Here is a 25,802-nt window from a genome sequence, read left to right as displayed (position 1 = left end):
GTTAATTTCAGTAATCCTAAGGTTTTACAGAATTCCCGAATGGTTTTATTCTTATTTTTCAGCCTCTTAATGGCTTCTTTGACATTCATTGGCAGTTCTACACACCAAGCGTAGTCTGTAGGTAGATGCAAGCCTAGATATCTTATGACTGCACTAATAAAGCAATAATACACACCTGAGTAATTACAAACACCTAATTTCTACATGGTGGAACCGAAATGTATGCAAATGTCCTTAAATTAAAATCTGCCACTTGCACTTTAATCACATCTGCATTGTGAGATTTGTAATTTTAAAGTAAGGAGCAGAGGGGTAAATCAAGGACAAATGTGTCTTTGCCCCAAACATAATGGAGGGTATTGTATTCCTGTAATATGCCCAGCAATAAATAGTCTACAATTTGCTTACTGGTGTTATCAGTTTCATCGCTAATAGATGGTGTGGCAGTCGGGGGCACTAGTGCTCCCTTGAACCCTCAGGTATAACTCCAGACACCAGGTAAAAGTCCAAGACTTTTTATTTTTTCCCACAGTGCACCAAGCACCTTCCACACTACTCATAAATCACTAAATCAATAAACTCTTCTACAACACTCTCCTCCTCGCCCAGACACTTTGCTCCTCTCCCACCCAGCACAGCTCAGTCTCTGGACTGGCCCATAGTCCTTTTATAGCCCCTGACCCGGAGGCGTTCCTGTCCAATCAGACCACAGTTCCTTATTCCTTCCGGGTCAGGGCAAACAGTCCTGTTCTTCACCCCGGGAGCACGTCGTTCCTTCCCGTCACGTGACCGTGATGTACTCCCGAGTTATAGGGCACACGAGCCCATGAGCCCCCCTACAGCGACTCCCAGTGGTCCCTAAGATATCCAGCAGGGCTGTGTAAAAACACTACATAGTCCATGAGGCCCTGCTGGAACTCGGGGCACAATCCTGCTGTCGGGAGAGCTCCTCCTGGTGGCCTGGGGGTGAGGGCCGGAGCACGAAGCCGGCAGTCCTCCACAATGGTTACAAACTACACTGTCAGTACCTGCAAAATAAGAATCATTTGTATATCAGACTTACAGATATTTGATCTAATTTATTTATTTATTCATTTAGTAGAACATAAACCCAGAAAAAAAGAGAACTGCAAGATGGGTTTTTAAAAGTGAAGCTGTTTTCTTCTGTTTGGTTTTCATCACAATCAGTTGTTTGTTTCAGCACTGTTCAATGACTGCTTTCTCATATCTTCTTATATAACACGCTACCGGGGCTGTCTGCCCGTTTGTCTGTCCAGGATTTTAAATCACCTGTAGCTCGCAAACTGTTTGACCTATTGACCTGAAATTTGGTACACATATACTATGTGACGGCTACTATCTGCTTTTGGAGTGATTTTTGATCTCCAAGGTTATTCCTCTTTTTATTTTTATTTTTATTATATTGTAGAATCAACTCCGGCAGCGGCCATGCAGCAGATCCCTACCACCTTCGCCGTCACTTCCCCTACCTCTTCATTTCTTACAATCATTCATGAGGCAGATTGAAGACTTAAGTGCCAGCTTAAGTGAAAAATGAAAGAAGTACAGTGGACCCTTGACTTTCAAACTCAATTCGTTCGCGAGGGCTGGTTGTAACTCAAGTTGGTTGTATGTCAAGACTATTTTTCCCCATAAGAAATAATGGAAATACCCATAATGCGCTCTGAACCTCCCACAGCAACACTTACTTAACCTTTTCATAATAAAAAAGGGTTGTATAATGCGCATAATTTACCAAAATACCAATCATTTTTCTAATGTACTAACCAAAAAGTTATAACAAGTGCTTAGCCTACCAGAAACAACAATTTCATACTGTACTCAACATTTAATTTGACATCTTTGGGCTGCAGGAAGGGAGGAGGAGGAGAATGAAACGGAAGGTGGTTATTGTTTAGAAGGAGCCTCCTTATGCAAATCTTTTCTTTGTAAAATTGTCGAGATGGTGGATTTCGACATGCTGTACATATTAGCGAGATCGGTCACGAACGCCACTCTCATATTTCCGTACAATTTCTTTTTTCGTTTCGATTGTGATCGCTGTTTCTCAAGTTAATAATGACAGTAGTCGAGCACTCAGTTCAAAGCTGGCCGTGTTGTGAACTGCTGTAATAATAAAGTCCAAAGCAAGCCGGTGCTGACTCAGCCTGATGACCTCATCATGTGCCGTGCCAGTCTGCTAGCTAACATCCCTTAACAATCACTTTCTTTACCTTCGTTACCTTCTCTTCCTTCCTTAGCAATTATGCATCTTGCTTGCCATGGTCTTAGTGAATTATATATATATATATATATATATAGATAAATCACTGCACTGACCGAAATTACGTCCACAAACACATGTATCTGGGCTCCAACTGACGCTTACGAACGTTCTCGGCTGTTTGTTTACAATCGCACAAGCGGATACATGTGACCGCATTCGGGTCGTAACGCAAGATGTTGGTCGTAAATCAAAACAAACATTTTGGTCGTAAATCAAGTTGTTTGCATGTCAGGCTGGTCGTATGTCAAGGGTCGACTGTAATTGCAACACAAACACTTAATCAGTTTTAATGCGAAAAGATGCCAACGAAAGAGGAGAAGAAGTGCTCAGGAAGCAGCAAACGCATCAACCTCTGAGCAAACGAATGTTAAACGTACAGAGAAAGAGTAGGAAAACTAGGAATGCTCAAGTCAAGTATTTTCGTGCAGTGCGCTGTTACTGGTACAAGAATAATCTGTAAAGAAATTGAGTTTTTAAGCTATTTTACTTCAAGTTAAAGTGACTTAAGCACTAAATATCCTACCTCAAACTCCATGTAGTCATACTATACATTGCCAATTCAAGTTATGGTTAATAAGATATCAGTGCCTGTTTAAAACCAATCCGTTTGATTCCAGCCTTGTGCTGTTAAGCTGTCAAATGGAATGGAAGCCAGCATACATTTAAATAGCATCTGACCAAGTTGCTTTACTTGCCTCCATTGTTACCCGTATGAATCTGTATTCCATTAGGCTATTTTTTAAATGTGAGGTGTTTGAACACTCGTCTGGAAACAAGCTATACAAAATCTATGCAAAAGTATGAATAATTAAATTTGGGAAACCCTTAGTGGAAATTTGTTTCAATAATGTATTTATCAGTAAAAAGGGAAGTGTTTCTCTGTCTGGTAGTAACAGGTTATCCAAGAACAGTTTTATGTTTTTGGATTGTAGGTATTATGTGCACAATTTAGATATTTTCATATAAAACAAAACTACAGATATGCACGGCAGCCTAAAAAGAAATCTTATTTTACATATAATAGAAATTACCTTGATTAGACATTTAAAGAGACCTAATACAAGGAAAATGTATGATATGTTAACATCTGAGTTCATTTATAGATATTTGACCTTGTTTTACTTTAATGCAAGGGTGTTGTGCATAGCATCTCATACGAGCCTGTACTGTGCGTCCTCATTAATATGCAACTTCCTTACAAAGACAAGAAGAAAAGCATATAGTACTTAATTAAAACCCAGATGACTTCTTTCTGTGTTAACAACAAAACAGTGCCCTGATTCCCTAATCAGCTTGTCTCTTTGAAGTCTGTATTTTAGATTTTTATTTGCTTATTAGTGCTGTATTGTAACATGATAACAAAATGTGGTACTCATGACTATATAATATATAAATGTATGGTAGTAGCAAATATGATGTGTTGTGTTTAGAAAATGAAAGCCACAAAATACATCTTGCAGTGTATAAAAATTTCACTGCATAATTAATTCAATGTAAAATGCATGCTTTTAAAAAGATTACAAAACATAAGCCTGATTTCTTGCCAAAAGAAATGTTAATTTCTCATACTCCTCTTTTGCACATGCAGCTTAGCCAACAGTAGATCTCAGTCATATTCTACCTTGACATTACTTGAGCAGCATCACATTCAGCTCCTGCACGTTTGAGGATTCCATTTTAAAATGAACGATTCAGTTGCCACATTTATCTGGAATGATTCCATTAAGAAATAAAAACAAAAATACTTAAAAGAAAAATAACATATTGTTTATCCTGCATTATGCACCTGTTCAAGTGTTCTGATCCTTAATGTAACCCTTACAGGAAATGAGCTACTATGATAAAAGAAATCAAGTGGGTGAGTCTCTGAAATGACACCAAGGTTCACGATATTTGTACACCAGCTTGTTTATAAGTCATAGCCTGTGCTACTTAAAAGGAGAGAAAATTAAGTACCTGCAAGAAGGAAGCTCAGTAGCTGCGAGCTCTTTGATCACATTCTATTGTTTCTCTACTTTGATTTAACAAACTGTCATCTGCTCCTGCTTTGTCCTTTTTGGTAATGAAGAAGGAGTTGAATATAATGGAACACTTCATAAATAACTGGAACTGATTTGTTGAATTGTTATGTTTGTTCATGTATTAATATTTTAATTAAAGTAGTGTAGTTTGTATGTCCATTTTTATGATTTAAATGGCTGTACAGACCTGTGCTAATTCTTTTACTGTAATTACACTATTAATACATGCAGTACATTTGACTATTTGTAAAGACAAAAACAGCCTTTACTTTAAAAAAAAAATATATATATATATATATATATATATATATATATATATATATATACATTGTAATGCGGGCTCTATATGAAAATGGTATTTAGCAGAAAGTGGAATTGCTTTTTAGGTGTAAACAGATAAAACCCAACATCAGGCACAAAGTTCTTTAATAAACAACAAGAGCTTGATAAAACATTGTAGATGAAGACAAAACCACACACACGAATGGGCATTAAGAGCAACTGAATAATTTATTAGTCTTAACTTTATAAACAACATTTGAATCTGATGATAAAAAGTTGCCCCCACAATTAGGAAGCTGTCTATCGCAATGATTTAACATCTAAGTGCTGTCTTACTGGAACTCATTAAACTGAATCAATCTTTTGGGCCTTTTTTTCCACAAACAAAGATAAAGAGTGAAAAATTCGGTAATATTCTTAGACAAGAAACTTGCTCCTGTTTCTGGTTTCACTGTTGGACCAGAGATTCTGCTGATGTGTCGGTGCCTTCTCTGTATTGTCAGAAATTAAAAGGTCAAATTATGTTCTGTTTTTCTGTATCACTTAAGTGTTTTGTTTTGCACACCTCAAAACTTCTTCAAATGGAAGAGGAAGATAAACAGATAGACTGAACAAATGAATGAACAAGCTTTATTTGTCCCCAGTGGGAAATTTGCATATAATACACTGTAGCATTCTCAGGGGGAATGTTTGGTATTAGGAGGCCACTTTTTAGAACACCACTTTTTAAGGCCGGATCTAATGGGGTGCTGAGAGGGGCTTTGCCCACCCAGAAAGTTGCCTTGCCCCCAACTGCATTTGTAATCCAGACAAGTTGGAGTACAGAAAGCATGTAGAGGGTTTTGTCTTGTACTGCAAGGAGAACCAGCTGCAACTCAACGTAAATAAGACCACAGAGTTGGTGGTGGACTTGCAGTGTGCCAAAGAGCCTCTAAGACCAGTCACCATTCAAGGGAAGAGCATGGAACTGGTGCAGAGCTACAAGTATCTGAAGATCCATATGATCAGCAAACTGGACATGTCTGACAATATAGTGGTGCTGTACAAGATGGGCCCGGAGTAGACTGGCCTTCCTAAGAAGACTCGGGTCTTTTGATTTATGTAGCAAGCTGCTAGAAATGTTCTACCAGTCCATAGTAGCCAGCATATTGTTCTACGTTGTGGTCTCCTAGAGAAGCAATTTAAGTTATAAAGAAGCACAATGCCTAGACAAACTTATCAGGAAGGCCTTTTCCCATTACAGGGCTAACCCTAGTTACACTGGAAGCTGTTGTGGAAAAGTGGATGGTGGCAAAATTGAGTGCCATCATGAAAAATCCTCTCGATCCCCTGCAGAAGGCGCTCTCTTAGAGCACTTTTAGCCACAGGCCCATTCATCAGTGGTGTGCTAAGAAGTGCCTCTTAGGGGGTCTTTTCTACCTACTGTTATCAGACAATTCAGTGCTTCCTCCCTTTGGGAGTATATGCTTGCACTCCAAGTTCATCTTGCAATTTCTTACAATATAAACCTGTTTATTTAATTATCTAGCTATTGATTGATTGTATTATTTGTCCTGTGAGTCTGTATGTTGTTTTTTTTAAGTTCCTGCTGCTATATGCATCTAAATTTTCCCTTAGGACTAATAAAGTTTGTCCAATCTTAAACAATCTTGGATGACTTTGCTATCATCATTTGCAGCTGTTTTTGTTAGTCAACCTTGTGAATTATTAAGTACGCAAGGTTTTTTTTTCTTTTTTAGATGTTTTTGATTTTGCAGTGCCCAGTTTCTGTCCTGTAGGTCTAATATGATTCTTGATTTATTTCGATCATTTTCTTTTTTTTGGACAGATCTAGTTTGTTTAGCTGTACTTAGTCTAAATGCAAGCACCAAAAAGAAACACAAAGGTTAAGTCTAGTCCAGTCCATTGCCTGACCAATGAGAAACACCTGTTAGCCTGTTGTCTCAATGCTTATGAGGAGAAGGAACACAAATAGTGCTATTATTTTTAAACATAAAGAGCAAATCCTATGAAACCCAAAAAGAGATGGCTTTCTGAAATATAAAGCATAGCTCCTCAGAAATACCTAGAAGGTGAGGTGACAGGCTATAAACTGTTAAAGGGCATGTGTGCTAGAGTACTGAGAAATAAAAGGTGACTTTCTGTACCTTTTGACTCAATACTCAAGATTTTCATCTGCAGTACATATTGATTGAGCATATGGCAAAAATACCATAATGTTTGAGAACTCATGGAATGCCTAAGTGCAGCAAATCACACCCCATTTTCTGTGCTTTTTTATCATTTTGGCTGCAAGCCTGTTTCTAGTCTTACTGGCATGAAAAGTATAAATCAAGTCATAATGATCTTTCCTTACAGTATTAACTGCTTCTTTCATTTGATTTGCTTATTCTGCTAGTTGGTGTGACACAGTCACTTTGAGGTTAGTGTTACTGCCTTACTGATCAAGCATCCCAGATTTGATTCATACACTTCATCTTTGTTTGAAGTTTGTATGTTCTCTCATGAATGGGTTTACCTCCAGTTGCTCTGGATTTCTCACCTATCCCCAGAGACAAGCTGGCGAGGTTCATTGTAATTCTATACTGGCCTTGTGTGAGTGTAGGTGCATGCATGAGTGGGCCCTGCAATTTCACCAAATGCCTTGTCTTGTTTTGTCTTGTGCTGCTGGGATAGGCTCCAGCATCCCACAGCCCAGAATGGGATTATAGTAGCATATTATTATTTTGTACTGATGTCAGGACTTTTCCAGAATCCTCCAGGTGTCTGCCAATACAACATTCTTGTTTTGATGTGTAGTATCATTTCATACTATATTGTAATCTTGACTGGTTTGTAAAGATGTCTGAGGTGGTACATTAAAGCAGTAAAACAAAGGCTGATTAATTAATTGCCAGTTTCTTAAGTTAAAGTAAAGAAAGACTCATTGATTCATTTTTTTCTCCTCACTTTTTAATAAAAATGAATTATAAATCGCCCACTTAAGTGGTAGTTGGTGTTGCTCTTTTATAAAGAAAAATATGGTGTCTATGTGTAATTATTCTATTAATCATGGTTATTGGATTTTAAGCAAACAGGACCTCATTCACTCTTCCCAAGACAAATATGAAGTCCATGAGATACTCCTGAATTTTGCAAATGACAACATCTTTAAATGGTACAGTCCAAACAAGGAGTAGGAGAAATCAACCAATGGTTTTTTAATAGTCAAAGATAAATACTGAATGTAATAAAAATATCATGAGTCTTGAAAGCAACATTACTGAGAGAAAAGGTAAACTGAGATTAATGGAAGTAACACAACTGGGTGACCTGCTCTTGTTCTTGAAATCATTTATAACAACAGTGGGTTATGGCAGAGTGAAGGGGCATTGCTAAAATCATCCCTATAAGGACTCTTAAGCCGCTTTTCCACTGCATAGTACGGCACGACACGGTTCAGTACAGCTCACTTTTGCGGGGCTTTCCACTGGGAACAGTACCTGGTACCTGGTCCTTTTTTTAGTACCACCTCAGCCGAGGTTCCAAGCGTGCCGAACCATTACCAAAATGTGACGTGTAAACTCTGCTGGTCACTGATTGGCCGGAGAAAATTGTCATTACTGCGTCACTGGCTATTCTTTTCTTTAAAGGTACAGACACGCGGAAGTTTCGAAAGTTCTCCAGCCACTGAGTGTTTGTAAAACCGGGAACAATCACATTCCACCACTCTGAAACACGGTTAAATGTCCAAACAGATGGTCTGTTGCGGCGACTTTTTTGCAAAATGTGGAAGATCTGTAATATACAGAATCAGCATTTTAATGTTACACTGGCAGTTAAGTTCATTTTATGCTTTGCAACAGTGATAAAAGTTAGCTAGTGATGTGCTTTTTTTAGATGCTTAACCTTGCGCGTCGTCGAGCTAAAGTGTTGTCGTTGTCTGCGTGTTGTTGTAAAAGTTCCACGGTGTCACGGCAGTAGAGGCGGCGCAACTATAACGACACGTGAATAATCCCACCCACTCTAAAGCGGTACTAAACTGCAGTTGAAACGCAAACTGAGCCGAACTGAGCCGAACCAAGGTGAGCTGTACTGAACCGTGTCGTGCCGTACTATGCAGTGGAAAAGCGGCTTTAGGAAGGATACTTTCATTGCTTTCTGTTCTTTGCTTTTTTGAATTTTGACATTTGTAGGATTGGTTTTATGAAATGCTGTCCCACAGCCATTGTTGCTATGCATGTCGATTATTGATTTAACAACTTCTTGTTCCTTATGATTTTGAAGTTAGAGACTTGGTGCTCTGGACTGAGTAGGAGCCCCACAAAAAATCTTGTTTAGGGCTTTTTTTATTATTCTGATTTTGTTCTTTTAAAGCTAGCTATTTCTTGATGATTGGAAACTGTGCTGTTCTTTTTTTTGAGTAGGACATTCATATCTTGTTGAAATGTGATGATCCTGTCCTGTCTCGTTAAGCCAGCCATTCCTTGCAGAGTGTCAGCTGTATTTTGCAAGTGAACATATTTGTTATTGCATATATATGGTGCTTTGATGTTGTATTGTAATGCTTGTATCATGTGCAGCACACTGCCTGGATGATTGTGGAATTTAATATTTATTGCCTTCTGCTGGCATGTCATATCACTAAAAAAACAGCCACTCTGAAATTTCCAAATGCGGCTCATCTCTTCTGTTGGAGTGAAGAAATGTGAGGTGTTTTAGAAAGTGCTCAGGTACTCCGCTGGGAGATATCCCACTCTTCTGATGATAATTTCTTAACTATGCATGGAAAACTACATGCAAAGACTACAGTACACCCCATGCATTATGTGTAAATCAACATTGAGCTGGTACTACTGATAAGGAGGCAATGAATTTTTGCTCACTTATGAAGACATTTGAATTACTTGCACATAGTTGTTCAGTAGGCAAGGAGTATACTGGTTTACATAATCCAAGGTATGTTGACTTTTGTTTAAACCATTTCATGTAGTCAGTCAGTCAGTCAGTCAGTCATTGTCCAATCCGCTATATCCTAACACAGGGTCACGGGGGTCTGCTGGAGCCAATCCCAGCCAACACAGGGCGCAAGGCAGGAACAAACCTGGGTAGGGTGCTAGCCCACCATAGGGCACACACACACACACACACACACACCAAGCACACTATAGGGACAATTTAGGATCGCTATTGCACCTAACCTGCATGTCTTTGGACTGTGGGAGGAAACCGGAGCACCCGGAGGAAACCCACGCAGACACGGGGAGAACATGCAAACTCCACACCGGGAGGACTCTGGAAGTGAACTCGGGTCACCTTACTGCGAGGCAGCAGCGCTACCACTGTGCCACCCCATTTCATGTAGTATTGTAGGTAATTTTACAAAATATTGTAAACCTAGGCAAATGGACTGGAGGTGCCAATAAAAGCTTACCATACCATTCAATGAATAACATGGCTTACTCATCATGGCTCAATGTTCATTACTCTTGGAGAGTAAGAAGACCTCTGTGGCAGTGGGAGCTTTTCTCTGTTACTAAAGGACATGCACCCATGGAATATGTAGAATAGACAATTTTGACATTCTTTCTTTGTATGAATTGGGAGCCCCATGTTCTTTAATAGTGTAGCAGAACAGCAGAGAGAAACACAGAAAACATAGAAAATGACTCCTCTGTTCTAAACACTGATTGATTGATGGATTACTTCAGAATATTCATATTTAACACATGCAATATTAAACACCTAGAGTGCTGAAAAAAATAGCAAAGCTCTGATGGCAAGTTATTCATTACTAGTGAACCATCCACACTGAATGTGAAAACCCAATCCAATGAGACAAGACAGATAACCTTGCAGAACTGTCACCTGTGCGAACCCCTCCAATGCTATTATTCCATTTACAAGTCATGCAGAATTCCATCCATGTTTTTTTTTTCCTTTTGTCCAGCTCATCCAGCCATAGGTTATTGAGAACCTGACATTATTAGTTAAGTTGTTATTAATAGATAGGTGATAGAATTGTGCAGTGTATTATGAGGTAGTTTCATGCTATCCATCACCATCTTGTTCTCCAGTCATGTTTCTTATATTCATCCTCCACTGGATCCATGTTAGAAATAAGAATGTTAATGCATATAGAATGCACTACTTTGAATGGTGTCCAAGAAAATGGCAGATAGTGGTGACATAATAATCTTACTTCTTGCATTTTACCATGACTGTTAAGACAAATATTTAACATAGACAGGTGTCTCAGTAAATATTTAGGCATATATAAAATGAATTCTGTTGTCTCCCGTCTCTCCCGAGTTGAGAGTTTATCAGTTTTTATGTTTCTCCTTCTTGGATGTACTTCTAGGATGTGCCAAGATTTTATTTCCATTTCTAGTGTTTTAAAGATAACTTCCCATGTCATATTTTTAAAATTTAGTGCCAAATGTTGAGGCATAGGCAAAAGGAAATTTTTCCATGGTATTTTCACAGATATTTCAGACATTTCACAGTAATGTGCCAACAGAAAGGCAGGCGAAAGTGTTACAGTATTATGCATGTGTTATACACTGTTCAACTCACAGGTGTATACAGAGGACTATTTCATAGTAAACAAAGCATAAAGTGTCCAGAATATTTGCTGTAGGTATAATAAATCATCCATAAAATTGTTACTGTACATTTTATATCACAAAGCAATTTACCAAACATTTGTACTAATTTAATAACAAATCTTGTACATATAATATAGTATGTTTTTTTCCTATCACCTTATTCTTTAATATCTAACATAATACCTTTTTGTTATGAAAAATTTTCATCATCCATTACAGAATAAATCCTTTTAATTATGAAAAATATTAATCAGTCATTACTAAACCCACTTCTGCATCCTCTCGTTCTCCTCCCACACTCCAAAGATGTGCAAGTTTAATTAACTGATGACTCTAAATTGATGCCGTGTGAATGTGTGAATGAATGTGTACTCTCTGTCTAGGGTGGGTTCCTAATTTACGACCAATGCTCTGCTAATGTAGGCTTGGCAAAATAATTATACCTCTATTGTGATGTCTGGAAGCAAAATTAAATAGTTGAAATTCAGTGTTTTTTTGGTTTGGTTTCCTCCTTGTCTGCAGAAGTACATGTCTGTGTTTTCTGTGCATGTTAATCCAGTAGTGTTTTGGTTTATTTATGTTAGGCCTTTGTTTTCAAAGTACTGAAAATGAGGCTAGCTTGGGTGAAAGCATGTGCAAACTGCATTTTTAGTCACCAAATACACTTTCTTTCTGTCTGTTTGTTTACTTAAGATCTTTAGATCTAAATGTCTTATGTTAATGCTAATTAAGATGTTTTTTTTAGATTATACAAAAGAAGGCTATATGCATTTATAATGTAACAGAGTAACATACATATTAATGGTTGTATTGAAATTTTGTTAATGCACAGTATTGAACAATAATAAATATTTTTTCATATGTGCAAAGTTTACTTCATACATGCTTGTACAGTCACTGCCTAAGTACTTAAGCTTATTAGTGTATGAACTTTATACATTAATAAGCTTATTGATTACGTAGGTTCTTACCTATACTGTTTATGTGTATGGATAGCTATTGATCCATCACCAAACCTTTTTAATCCATTTCAGGGTCATGATGGACTGGAAACCATCTGAATGCCATCAGACTCAAGGCAGAATATTTCTTGTAATGGGGTGCCAGTCCATCTTAGTACACAACCACACAAAGAGCTCATTTACAACTCTCAGTTAACCTAACATGCTGATCATTGGGATTTCAAAGAAAAAGTGGGGAAAAACTGAGACATGGACGATTACACAAGCCCAGGACTCTGGAGCTATGAGCTAGCAGTGATACCACAGAAACTAACGCAAATAACAGCTTTGTAGGAAAGGTTTCATTTATGCATTGTGCAATGTTCATGTAGCAGTTTGTTTTAACATTAAGAAAAGTTATATTATACATTATATACACATTATATATAAAGTAAATGAAGCAGTTGTCCCACAGATTTTTGGACAAAAGCATTACTGCTACTCCTCATAAGCGTGTGTGTACTGTTTGTAGCACATGCTCAGTCAACACATAGCAAAACAAAAGAAGTACACAGGCAGTTCTCCAGACAATTGTAGACATCTGTATTGGCTGAACGTCTTTGTAATCAGCCACATTTGCTGTACACACTCTGACCACAGGTCATTACGGTTTCCCATACTAGTGCTGCAGTCCAGTATGTGAAACTGACTTCTATCTATCCATCCATCCATTATCCACAGGGCACAAGGCAGGAAACAAACTTGTTATAGCTAAATTAGTGCAGTACATTGCTGTCTCCAACTACCTCCATGTTTTAAAGAATGTAAAGGAATCTGTGCTCTCTTTATCTCCTTCCCATCTATCATTTTCACAGTTGTTTAACTAATATTGAAATGAATGTTGTTCTGTGGGTTAATTCTTTCAGCACTCTGCTTTGAATTCCTCCTAGCTAAATATTGGACTGATTTCTTCTTTTCCATTTTCACTGGAACACTAAAAAGACCCTCCATTAAGCAGCCCATAAATCTATAAACCCTATTCTCTGAAAGGTTGGATGGAAGGTGTCCTGATCAGATTTCGAATTTATACCTTTAGGTATACACCATCTGTCTGAGCTGGAGTTGGATTGATCTGCTAACTCATAGCATGGCTCAAGATTGAACATTAGATCAGTTTCTTCCTGTTGCTTTTCAGTTCTCCTCTTTACCTAGTTTAAAATGAAACTTCCTACTCCCCAGCTGTGGTTACCTTATCTGTTATGCTGTCAAGACCTTGTATCTGGTTGAAAGGCACCTCGGCACATTTTTATATTTGTACCTTATTAGAATTTCTTATTACCTTGGACTAGTTTGGGTTTTAGCATCTTAGATGTCTTTGATAACTGCAGGTTTCCATTCATTCTTTATATTCTCCTCCTTACCTTTACCCCCAGCTGATTTAGTCCTTAAGACATATGGAGTTTTGTTATCTTCTTCGCATCCTCTCTTCCATCCTATTGCCCATGCAAAGCCAGTTGCCATGCTGAATGCAGAATTGCATGAAGAAGCCTACAAACTCTTACCTGTCCATACTGTTTGGCAGCATATTCTTCCATCTCTCTCCACTGAATCCAGGGAAAAATAATAATAATTATAATTAATGGCTAATAAGTAGTTTGTCCTCAAGACTACATCTGATGCATTCCTTGACATGTTTTAGAACAATTCCTCTTTCTGCTCCTTCTAGTCCTTTGTTTCTAACACTCTTTCTTTAATTTTCTTTTTGCCATTTATTTTTCTTCATATATTTCTTCTCATAGATCTCACTTCTCTTTATCTTACTTCTTTCTATACAGCAGAGGATCTTCTCCTTTGTAATGACATTTCTAACATACATATCTCTGGAAGGTTTTCAGCTGTGTTTCTGCCGCTTTCTGGAAACCTTTTTATAACCAGGCACATCTTGAATTTTCTTTGGCCTGTAATACTGGTCATCCAGCACTAATACTAAAAAAGTTCTGGCGTAAGCATCAGTAGGCTTTGCACCCTAGGAACTAAGATACCTGAACTACTCTATAACATTTCAGTAATTATTTACCACTCTGATGTGGGTCATTCTGATCATAAAGTAAGTCATTTGCAATAGCAGTTGATGAAAAGAATTCATAACTAATTGCAGAATTACTGTATGAGGATTCTTCTAGAGTGCCTCTTTCTCATGCATGATTTGGCTCAAAAACTAATCAGCTCATCATCATGTCATAACAGGCTTAAGTTTCTAGTTTGATCATTTTCCTTCCAGGCATTTTAGCTCTAGGCCATCCTCAACAAGCTAACACGCAGACACACACAGACAGACACACACCCATCATCGAGATAGCAATGTTTTTGGTATCAGGGACCCTAAAACATCAAGATCCATCGAAAACTGGAGATTGTTAATTTTTGACAAATCTAAAGCTTTCACTCCTTAGACAATAGGTTAGGGTGGGAGAGGACACAAAGCAAAAATACATGCCTGGAGCTTGCTAATGGGATGTAGGATGGCAAGTAAGATGTGATGTGGAATGGCTGACTCACTGACCTTTTGTTTTTGGCTTGATTGTTGCACTATGGTCCTCTGTCACAGCTTTTTTGTCTGTTTCGTTAACGTCTATCTCACAGGGTTGGGTTTCTATTTTTTAAAAGTATTGTTTATTCAAAATTTAGCTATGATTGTATATTTCCCCTTAACACAATACAAGTTTTATCCCAAAACAGCTACATAAATAAAATGAAAACCATAAAATTCCATTTACATATCACAAAGATGTCTTTCTGATGAGCATAATGTGCATGTTCAGTTTGCTAGGTTACAAGCAAATGGTGGCAGATCAAGAGGGTCTTATATTTTACTCTTGTGCTCAATACCTTGTTTTACCTTTTTGTAAGACTCCTTAAAAAGTGCATTAAATAAAATATGCTGGTAGTCCAATTAAAAATTAAGAAGTTTGGTTTACATCATTTTACCTATTGTTTTTATTTGCATTTGGAAAGTATTTGTTTTTAAATACTCAGTTCAAATATCCTATGTAAAAAGAGTAAATAATAAATGTATATAATATGTTTTCTGGCATTCTCATGATTGTAATCTTTTATACTTCATTTTCACCTTTGCAGAAGTGCTGCCACTTGTAGAATTTTATTTAGAAGAAGGCATAACTGATGAAGAGGCAGTGGCTCTCATCGACTTAGAAGCACCTAGAGCTGAAAAAAGCAACACAAATTGGCAAGAGATAACCCAAGCTGGTATCCTTTTTTTATAAAAATGTATTTTTGTTCTGACTGTTACAGTTGAATAATCCATCCATCCATCCATTTTCTAACCCGCTGAATCCGAATACAGGGTCACAGGGGTCTGCTGGAGCCAATCCCAGCCAACACAGGGCACAAGGCAGGAACCAATCCAGGGCAGGGTGCCAACCCACCGCAGGACGCACACAAACACACCCACACACCAAGCACACACTAGGGCCAATTTAGAATCGCCAATCCACCTAACCTGCATGTCTTTGGATTGTGGGAGGAAACCGGAGCGCCCGGAGGAAACCCACGCAGACATGGGGAGAACATGCAAACTCCACGCAGGGAGGACCCGGGAAGAGAACCCGGGTCTCCTAACTGCGAGGCAGCAGCGCTACCACTGCGCCACCGTGCCGCCCTCAGTTGAATAATAATAACAATATTAATGGTGCAGGGCTGGCACCACCATTAATGCGAATTAAGCATTGGCTTAGGGCTCTGATCATAATGGGGGTCGGGGGCCCACCTGCATGGTTTAGCTACTGGACAGCCAGTTGGCTCACTAATAAGCTTGGTCTAGGGTGCAAAATAACCTAACACCAGCACTGCATTGACCTATATAACACCTAGAAATAAAATCTTTAAAGGGGCAAAATTCAGACACATTAATAGCAATCTGTTTCATTATTTATTCAAAAAGAAGTTGAGAGAAAGATGCAAAGAGGCACGATCCTGTCTTATTCTACTGCTTTGACTTTTCTGAGGGAGCCCCTTGGAGTCTAGAGAGACAACTATTCAACTTATCAATCGCAGTGCTTAGTCTGATGTATGTGGCTGGACTTTGTTAAGCTGCTTGCCCACTTTTTAATTTTGCTCATCTGGAAGACCTGGAAGATGCCAGTCTACATATTACAATGGAAGGTACATAATATGAAAATGGAGAAAATAAAATTTGTTCTGTTGATGTGAAGGTCAGGTCAGTGCTTTTCAAATGCAGTAAATTAATATATACATTGATATGTAAACATGTGCTATTAAAAATAAAAGCAGTTGGTTTATATAACTATAGTTATTTATTTTGTATTTGATGAAAAGACTTATGAATACAGGGTGTGAGAGAAGAAGAAACAGATGAATACTATTATGTATTTTCTTTTCAAATGCCCTTGTTTACATCTTTGACATTAAAAACAGATAGCCAGACGCTAAGACTTGATGATTCTGAGGATAACGCTGAAGAGGACCCATTCACTGCAAAACTGAGCTTTGAGGTACTGAAAAATCTACTTAACTTGTGGTGTATATGTTTATTTTGTGAAGCAGAGAATTTAGTGAGTTTACTCCTAACTTCCACTCCAGCATGAACATCCCATGGGAGTTTGTTTGTGTACATTCAAAAAACAATTCCAGATGTTTGAGTCGGGGTTGGAATTCTTTACATGTTTTACTTTATACTCATTTATATTTGACAACAATGATGACATGATGATTATTTGACTCGTCACCCTGTTGTATAGTAAAGCTGATCGTAACAATTAATTAAAAAAAAAAATTAACTACTGATTTTTTGTTAACCTTACTTACTTACTTATTTTTTAAATTTTACTAAAACTTCATTGTATGGAAGTACATTTTCCTTTCCTTTTTGAGTACCATGGCAGTCTAATCCCTAGAACTGTCACCATATCACTTAATAGTGCAGCCCTAAAATAGACGTAGATAAGCAATGGAAAAACATCTTATGCTATAAACTAAAGCCAGAAGAATTCACACATTATTAATTTCTTTTTATGTATTATTGCTTGCAAGCTGCAGTATTCAGATTAGCTTTGCAACAAAGACGTTTTTGGGATCTATTTTTTATTAATTTTATGGTTTGTTCTTATTTTACTATTTAGTGTAAAAGATGTGTTTTGTCACGTGACTCATCTCTGGTTTCTTATAGCTTTCTGTGTTTATTATTAAACACTTAATCAAAAGTGTTGTTTCTTCTTTTATAAAGAATCTGGGTAATATAATATAACTGTTACCTTTTTTATTTTAAATTTTAGCAAGGAGGATCAGAGTTTGTCCCAGTGGTGGTAAACCGATCAGTTCTGCGTTCAATGAGTAGGAGAGATGTTCTCATAAAACGTTGGCCAAAACCCCTAAAATGGCAGTATTACAGGTCCTTGCTACCTGATGTTTCAATTACCATGTGCCCTTCATGCTTTCAGGTGAGTTTTAAGAAGCAGAAATGATTGTGTGTGTGTTAGCTGTAGGTAGGCAAGTGTTAAAATGAGCTAATGATTTTCCTTAACATGCAAAGGGAATCCATTGTTGCTGGCTGCCTTTCAGAGTAAAAACGTGTTCCAGCTGCTGCTTGGGTATTTTAAAAACACATTTCAGTGTCTGGAAGTAAATTTGCCTTTCCTTTTTGAGTGATATGTCAGTATGATTCCTAGAAACTGTCACCATGCCATTTAATTAATATTTGCAGTTTCAATGTGCTTCTTGTCTGGAACAAAGACGTATGAGAACCACTTAGTGTACACGGGTGAGTGTACATCAGAATCTGTAACTCTTGCTCTTTTTATAATACAAGATCCAGTCCTGTTCTGCAGTGGTTCCTTAGTTTACCTCAGTAAAATACATTTTTGCAAGCCAAAAACTTAACATCAGGTGCTTATTCAAGGTCAAACAATTGTGAAAATGTTGCATACTTGTTGTTAACATGTGGTTATATGACACAATGCAGCACAACATATTAAAAAAACATTTTGAAAGGCTCTGCAAATTACAATAAAAATCGGAAAGTCGGTCTGAACAGCATAAAGTTAATTGTACTCAGATATGCACAATTCATATGAGATTGACTACTATGTGTTCAGTTGCAACATCAGTTGCTTGAAAACTCTTTTAAGATTCAATTTAGTTAAATCCTATTTTCATTCAACACTAATGTACATTTACATATAGTTATAAACAAATCTTACAGAAATATAGACATAAGTATGGATATATTTTTTAGGTTGTTAATGAACCTTAATATTAATGAAATAATTATGAACATATTAGGAAGAATATTGAAACCAATTAGCAACTGAAAGGAGAATTGGAAAATTCTAGTCTACATAGTAAAAATCCATCCTCTGCAACCCTCCACCCTTTCATTTTTTTTCCGTGTGGAGTTTCCATATTCTCACTATGTCTTTGTAGGTGTTCTTCAAGGTAGTTCAGGGTTCCTTCAGTATGCAGGTTATTCTGACTGCCAATGCTGCATTGACCTCTGCGCGTGTGTGTGTGTTTGCGTGTATGTGTGCGTGTGTGGGTGTGTGCGTATGTGGGTGTGTGTGTGTGTGTGCGTGCACTGCAATCAGCATTAGACTGACATCTTTAGAGTTGTTTATTTCCTTGCTCTCAGTGTTTGTAGGTTAGGCTTCCTTACCTGCGACCCTGAATTAGATTAAGAAAACAGGCAGTGTTTGAAAATATACTATATATACAGTGGAACCTCGGTATACGTCCTTAATTCGTTCCAGACCCTTTGACTTATACCAAACAGGACGTATATCAAACAAATTTTTCCCATAAGAAATAATGGGAACATGTTTAATCCGTTCCCATGGAAAAAAAAAATCCTATTGCTATTGGCATATTATACAGTACATTGATGGGGTTGTATAAAATAATTTAAACACTGCTTAATACTAAAATACATAAATACAAAAGCAATTAGATGAAATAAATGAACATTTTTCCTCACTTTACTTTTTAATAACATCTTTGTTTTTCACAATCGTAGATACCGTCGTTCTCACCAAACGGTATGCAACAGCCATGTCCCGGATACGCATGCCACCTTTATACTTTTCAAAAATCAATTCAAATTTACATGAAAAAAACAAAAAATCACGTTGTGATGATGCGGGTTTGCTGTATACTCCCATTTGCTGACGGGGAGCCCTTGAACCCTACACCGTCGGTAATGTGCCTCACTGCTAAGCTCATCGGTAAAAACTAAGCAAGGAGATGGTGAAGAAGTGCAAAGTGCTTTTATTAAAACAATTAACAAAACAAGGTGTTCAAATTAAAGTGCAGTCTCCAAAGTTCCAATAAATAATCCATAAAATCAGAAGTGAAACGTGGAGGTTAAAAACATTAGAAAAAAGTATTCTTAAAAACAACGAAGTTAAAATAGAGCAGCAAGCATTCTTTAAAAAAACAAAAAAAGAAGAAGAAGAAGCAGCCTGGTGCCTTTTTACCTGGCGCCCCCCTGCTTCCCAACAGGGGAGTCGCCCTACTTGCAGCTGACGTTAACTCTGCCTACTTCAGCTACTTCAGCTACTTCACTCTCTCTCACTCACTCAACCTCCCGTCTGTTCTTTCTTTTTCCTCCCCTTCTCGCTGACTCGTGCTTCTGTTTATCAAGATAAGCAGCCCCAGGAACAATCATGAATACGGACAGTCCCTCACAAGTGCACTTTGCTGAGAAACGCCCACATCGCTAATCGCCCTGACAACCTTCAGCCACATAACCACCACGCCCCCTCACCAAGCTGTGAGCGCGGTGATTATTTATTTTAAAGCTGGACTTTGACAGGAGCTGTGGACCTGCTATATCACACACGTGAAAGTTCACAGAGAGTTATAGCGCGGGTTGTTCACTGAATGCTAGCAACTGGCGCACTAACGCTCGTGGGCAGTCGTGGCTTTGTCTCGAGAGAGGTAAACAAGGTTAGCACGCGAGTCGTATTCCAAACAAAGGTCGTATACCAAGCAAAATTTTTCGTGTCCAAACGGGACGTATACCAAGTTGGACTTATTCCAAAGCAGACATATACCGAGGTATCACTGTATATATATAAATTATCATCCTTCATGATTTGGCCGTCCATCCCCTGCCTAAACACTCAGCCAAGGTATCACAGTACAGGCAAATGTTGATAAGTCTGGAAAAATATGTCAAACCTTAGGACTTGATTGGTGATGACACATTAATTCTGTTGTCTGTTTCTAAAGCTACTTAAGGGAGGAAAACCTGATGGAAATAGCAGAGGATTCAGTTGTTAATACAGGATACTGTAAAGGGAAAGAGAATGGAAATGACTCAATTATAGTCAACGTTTATATATAAAAAATAACCCAGCATTAACAACTCTCCCAGCATTAAGATTATCACTTGTTTTTGAACGATAGTATGCTGTTTTTAACAATGAGTCTTCGCTTTTTGGTTTAAATGTTGAAATTACTGAGGATTTTGGTGGCTGTTTCAGTGTTTGGGGTACAATAGCAAAAGCTATGCCTTCCACAATACTTTTATTATCCTGGAACTTTTAAGTAGATTAGATGTTCATGTTGTAATGCCAGTGAATAAATTATCGGCATTAATGAGCTCTGTAAGTTAAATAGATCTTCATTTTGTGATGCCAGTGAATAAATTATAAGCACTAATGAGCTCTACAAGGTAAACTGTGGCAGAGACGTTTACATTTTATACCTTAAGGAGAATTAGCTTTACACTTAACTGGAAACTAGTGTAGTGGTTTAATAATGGGTATTATACAGATACACTCTCTAGTTCTAAAGGTTACAGGTTTACAGGGTCATTATTATCACGTCTATGTAGTAAAGTAATATTAGGTCATGCAGCATGTTGGTGTTCTCTGGCACCATGGTTAGTGAGTGAAACAAACTTACCTTAAAACATCTGTCTTCCTTACCTGAACACAAGTTACACTTCTGTCTACCATTAGGAGAAATATGAAGTCGCATTGAAATGCTGATGATACTAAGCTGTATTTATCAATAAGACTATATATTCTATAAGCCTTTAGTTGCAAGTGTTATTACTTTTTATTTATTTAACATAGCAGTAATCAAATGATTTGAAACACTTGGTAATCATCATAATTAGCTTCTCAATATAAATTAATTAACTTTTTTGTATTCAGCATATTAAGAAACTGCCTTATTTTTCCAGTATTTCTGTTTTTGTAAAGCAGGTATTTTATTGTGTGAAATGTTGATGAGTGAGGCTTAACTCAGTGCCAAATGTCTATCCACTCATCCGTCTTCTAAGCCTGCTTCATCCCGAGTAGGCTCACAGGGAAGCTGGAGCCTATCCCTGCAAGCATAAGGTGCAAGGCAGGAACAATCTGTGGACTGGGCACCAGTCTATCACAGGATTGAACACAGAGACACACACGCGTACACTCATAAGCCAATCTATCATCATTAATCCCCCTAACCTTTGTGTGTTTGGACTGTGGGAGAGAACCACAGCAGTGGACATTTCAACCCTTGAACTCTTTTAGATTAAGATTTGCTATTATTGGCTTATTATTCGCTGAATTTACACTCAATAGAATAGCAGTTTTTCTTTCTTTTCTTTCAATTTGTGAACGGTTGATTTGCAGTCATCCACAATTTTACCTCACTAAAGCAGTTAGTTAATGGTATAGAAAGTATGCAGTCAAATATCATCTGCCTGTGAATGAATAGCAGTAACATGTTTCTGAAGTAGATCTACTCACAAACATTTTTTAAAAAGATTTAAAGGCATGTTTTCTCCTTTTAGCCTTTATGTATTATACTGCAAATAAAATTTCACATCCGGATGTTGTTGGTATGAAGTCTGCCCATTCTCCCCATGTCAACATTTTTTTCTCTAGGTACTCTGGTTTTCCTTCCACATCCCCACAAACATGAAGGTTATGTTAACTGGCAACTTCAAGTGGTTCTAGTGTGAATGAGAGTGTAGTGTTGTTTGGGAGCAGGCCCTGTTCTGGGCTGATGCTCTGTCTAGGGCTGTTTCCTTTCTTGTAGCCAGTACTTCTGGTATAGGCTCAAACCCCTCCTGGTGAACTTGAATTGGATTTGGAGTATTTCAGAATGACTTACTAAGTAACTGCAAATTAAACTCTACTAACTAACAAATGAAAAGAAGCAAAAAAAAATTCCCGCCCCCTGTAAGTGTTGTGAAATAAACAGCCTTGACTCACAGAAACAAGTTTTGGGGCAGCCATACGTATACTTAAGCCCTGGCTGCAAAAGGCAAAATAGGTTGTACAGATCTGTACAGAATTGAGTCCAACACAGAACTGAGGAAACATAGAAAGCTGTCTGGGTTTTAAGGCAGGGAACCAGAAGTGATGTCAGGGTGGCCAGAACCGGAAGTGACATCTTCTTTGCCCAGCCCAGAAATGATGTCATCGTGGCCAGACCCGGAAGTACCATCTTGGTGAGCGGACCCAGAGCTGACGTCATCATGGCTGGAATTGGGTAGAATTTCCCATGTTTGGTCTGCAGGGATAACAGAGAAAGAGTTTGTGCATCCCACCACCCCCTAGCCTGGCATGGAATTACCTTCATTTGGTCCTTTTAGCTGCCTCCCATGCACATGTGTGTGTGACACGGTCAAAAGTGATTCCGTAAATTAATAATTCAAACTAAACTGAAATAGATTTTGAAGCATCTACCAGTGTAAAAGCTGGGTGTGCATTGTCAGAGGTTTTTGTTTCTAATGCTTTAGTGAACTTACTGTAAACCATTTACATTTCAATGTCAGCCTTTGGTGTCTTAAATATGATTTATTTATTCATATACATAATTTGGAAGCACTGATTTATTTCTGTAATCCTACAACTGCTATGAAGATCGTTATTGAAGTGCCTATCTCTTTCCTTTTTTGACACAGATGTTTCACAGTGAAGATTATGAATTGTTGGTTCTTCAACACAACTGCTGTCCATATTGTCGCAGACCAATAGATGAGCCTAACTGAATCTGCACAAGGGTTTTTGTGATGTCTACTTCCCTACTTATGGTCAGATACAAACCTCAAGAATTATGATGAGAGTCCTGAGCATAAACACTCTGGTTATGTCTGAAATGTACAGAACTGTTTTACACTCTGAAATAGGATGATTTTAATTCCAATATTTTATAAAAATAATGTAAAGGAATGTATTTTCTAATAAGAGAAAAGCAAGAAATTTTAAACGATGTGCAAAACTATTTATTACATGACACATGATGGAGTTGAGAGAGACTCAACGTTTTTCAGCAGCAATTTAAATAATAGGCAGCACTTTAATTAGGTGAGTGTGACTTAGTGTTAAAATAGATACGTTTTTCAACTTATTTTGTGTTTGATGATACAGTAGTTGTATCTCTGGTCGGTAATATTCATTTCACATTTACTTAAGATCATATAATTCACATAATGGTGAAATGTTACTATTGATCCTGTGAGGATTGTGCCTGTTAAAAAATAATACAGAATATTTGAGTGCACATTCAGTGAATACAATTTGAAATTATCATATTTGATTTATACACTACAAAAAATTCAAGCTATCAAACTGATTAAACCAAAGTTTTATTCTTGCCAAGAATCATTTATTCTTATTATAAATAAATGATAATTATTGCGAACTTGACAGAGTTTCATCGTTTCATTTAACTTTCCATCTCTTTATCCTGGTGAGGATCATGGTGGCAACAGACTGAGTTCTCTTAATCCCAGCAACAGTCTTTAAAAGCTATTGCTGGGAAACTCTCAGGCTTTCTGTGCTTAGTTGAGAGGTGTAATCCCTCCAACGTGTTTGGATTTGGCTGTGCATTTCCTCTCAGCGGGCCATATCTGGTGTACTTCCTATGGAACGTACTACACGCCCAGACCACCTCAGCTGGCTTCTTTTGAGCAGTAACTCAATTCTGAAATCCTCATGGAGAATCAGATCAGATCATTATGGAGCTCCAGTGAGTTTGAGAACTGTGCTTCCATGTGCTACTGGTAGGGTTACTCTTGGCAAATTGGCCTTAAAGAAGAGAAAAAAAAAATCTTAAAAGTTCAAATTCCATGACAGGACTCAGTAAGCCTTATCGAAAGAAATATTTCTTTCTCAGCGGTCACTCAAAATGAGACTGATGCTTGTCACTGGTTCCTTAAATAAGTGATTAACCCAGTCCCTAAACCACAGATTTTGAAGCCATTATAACAGAAGCAAGGCCTGGTTGTGTTGATCACCAGCAAGTGCTTAGTGCCCAGGTGACCCATCAGCCTACAAAACCAATGCAGCTGGTACAGGTGCACAGTCAGGAGAACGGTAGGAGTTCAGACATGATGCCAGTCTGCAGACCAGAATGTGTAGGACAGTTCTGCCATAGTAAAAAATGAATGTGTCTTTCTAATGTCAACAGTGAATGTAAGCTTTCAATATAAAATAATAATGTTATTGTGTTTATAATATGTTACGACCTAATCAACACTTTAAGCGTATTTTGTAAACCATTTATGGCATATATTATTGATTTAATAAATGTTAAACTCCAAAGATTAAAGATTTTATTTATATAATCAAGATTGTACCAATTAATTTAACAACTCTCCACAAAATGTCCAGTCTAATTGATCCGTATTTGACATCAATCAAGATGTCAGAAATGCAGACATCAACAACAACAACAACATTTATTTATATAGCACATTTTCATACAAACAGTAGCTCAAAGTGCTTTACATATTAAAGAATAGAAAAATGAAAGACATAATTATAAAAAATAAATCAACATTAACATCGAATAAGAATAAGGTTCAATGGCCAGGGGACAGAAAAAACAAAAACTCCAGACGGCTGGAGAAAAATAAAATCTGTAGGGATTCCAGACCATGAGACCGCCCAGTCCCCTCTGGGCATTCTACCTAACATAAATGAAACAGTCCTCTTTGGATTTAGGATTCTCACGGAAGGGCTTGATGATGATGATGGTCACGTAGACTTCTTCCTTTTAATCCGTCCATCATTGTTGGAGCATCATGAAGCTTTGAGTAGGTGGAGGTGGCGCAGGCCACCGCCACAAAGAAACCGGAAAAAGAAACAGAAAAGAGAGTAGGGGTCAGTACGGATTTTAGAGCCACCATGAATAGTTGTTATGATGAATTGAACATACAGAGTATCAGGATTAAGTTAAATTACGATTAAAATGAAGTTATAAAAGGCCATGTTAAAGTAATGTGTTTTCAGCAGTGTTTTAAAGTGCTCTACTGTATCAGCCTGGCGAATTCCTATTGGCAGGCTATTCCAGATTTTAGGTGCATAACAGCAGAAGGCCGCCTCACCACTTCTTTTAAGTTTTGTTCTTGGATTTCTAAGGAGACACTCATTTGAGGATCTGAGGTTACGATTTGGAATATAAGGTGTCAGACATTCCGATATATAAGATAGGGCGAGATTATTTAAGGCTTTATAAACCATAAGCAGAATTTTAAAGTCAATTCTGAATGACACAGGTAACCAGTGTAGTGACGCTAAGACTGGTGTGATGTGTTCGGATTTTCTTTTCCTAGTTAGGATTCTAGCAGCTGCATTCTGCACTAGTTGCAAACGATTTATATCTTTTTTGGGTAGTCCTGAGAGGAGTGCGTTACAGTAATCTA

General features: G+C 37.7%; 1 protein-coding gene across 1 annotated transcript in view; it reads left to right on the top strand.

The window, feature by feature from the left end:
- ift122 (intraflagellar transport 122 homolog (Chlamydomonas)) overlaps positions 1–24,722 on the top strand; it is a 79,470-nt gene extending 54,748 nt beyond the window's left edge. Inside the window, exons 26-29 of the mRNA XM_039771010.1 lie at positions 15,257–15,385; positions 16,574–16,650; positions 17,431–17,595; positions 23,058–24,722. Of these exons, the coding sequence (XP_039626944.1) occupies positions 15,257–15,385; positions 16,574–16,650; positions 17,431–17,595; positions 23,058–23,144 (458 nt within the window). The 3' untranslated portion in view covers positions 23,145–24,722. The remainder of the gene's footprint in view (positions 1–15,256; positions 15,386–16,573; positions 16,651–17,430; positions 17,596–23,057) is intronic.
- Positions 24,723–25,802: the final 1,080 nt, after the last annotated feature.

The sequence above is a fragment of the Polypterus senegalus genome, chromosome 12 (genome assembly GCF_016835505.1).
Source record: "Polypterus senegalus isolate Bchr_013 chromosome 12, ASM1683550v1, whole genome shotgun sequence".
Taxonomy (NCBI): domain Eukaryota; kingdom Metazoa; phylum Chordata; class Cladistia; order Polypteriformes; family Polypteridae; genus Polypterus; species Polypterus senegalus.
The sequence above is the reverse complement of the archived record's forward strand: the minus strand, read 5'-3'. Positions and strand labels throughout refer to the sequence as shown.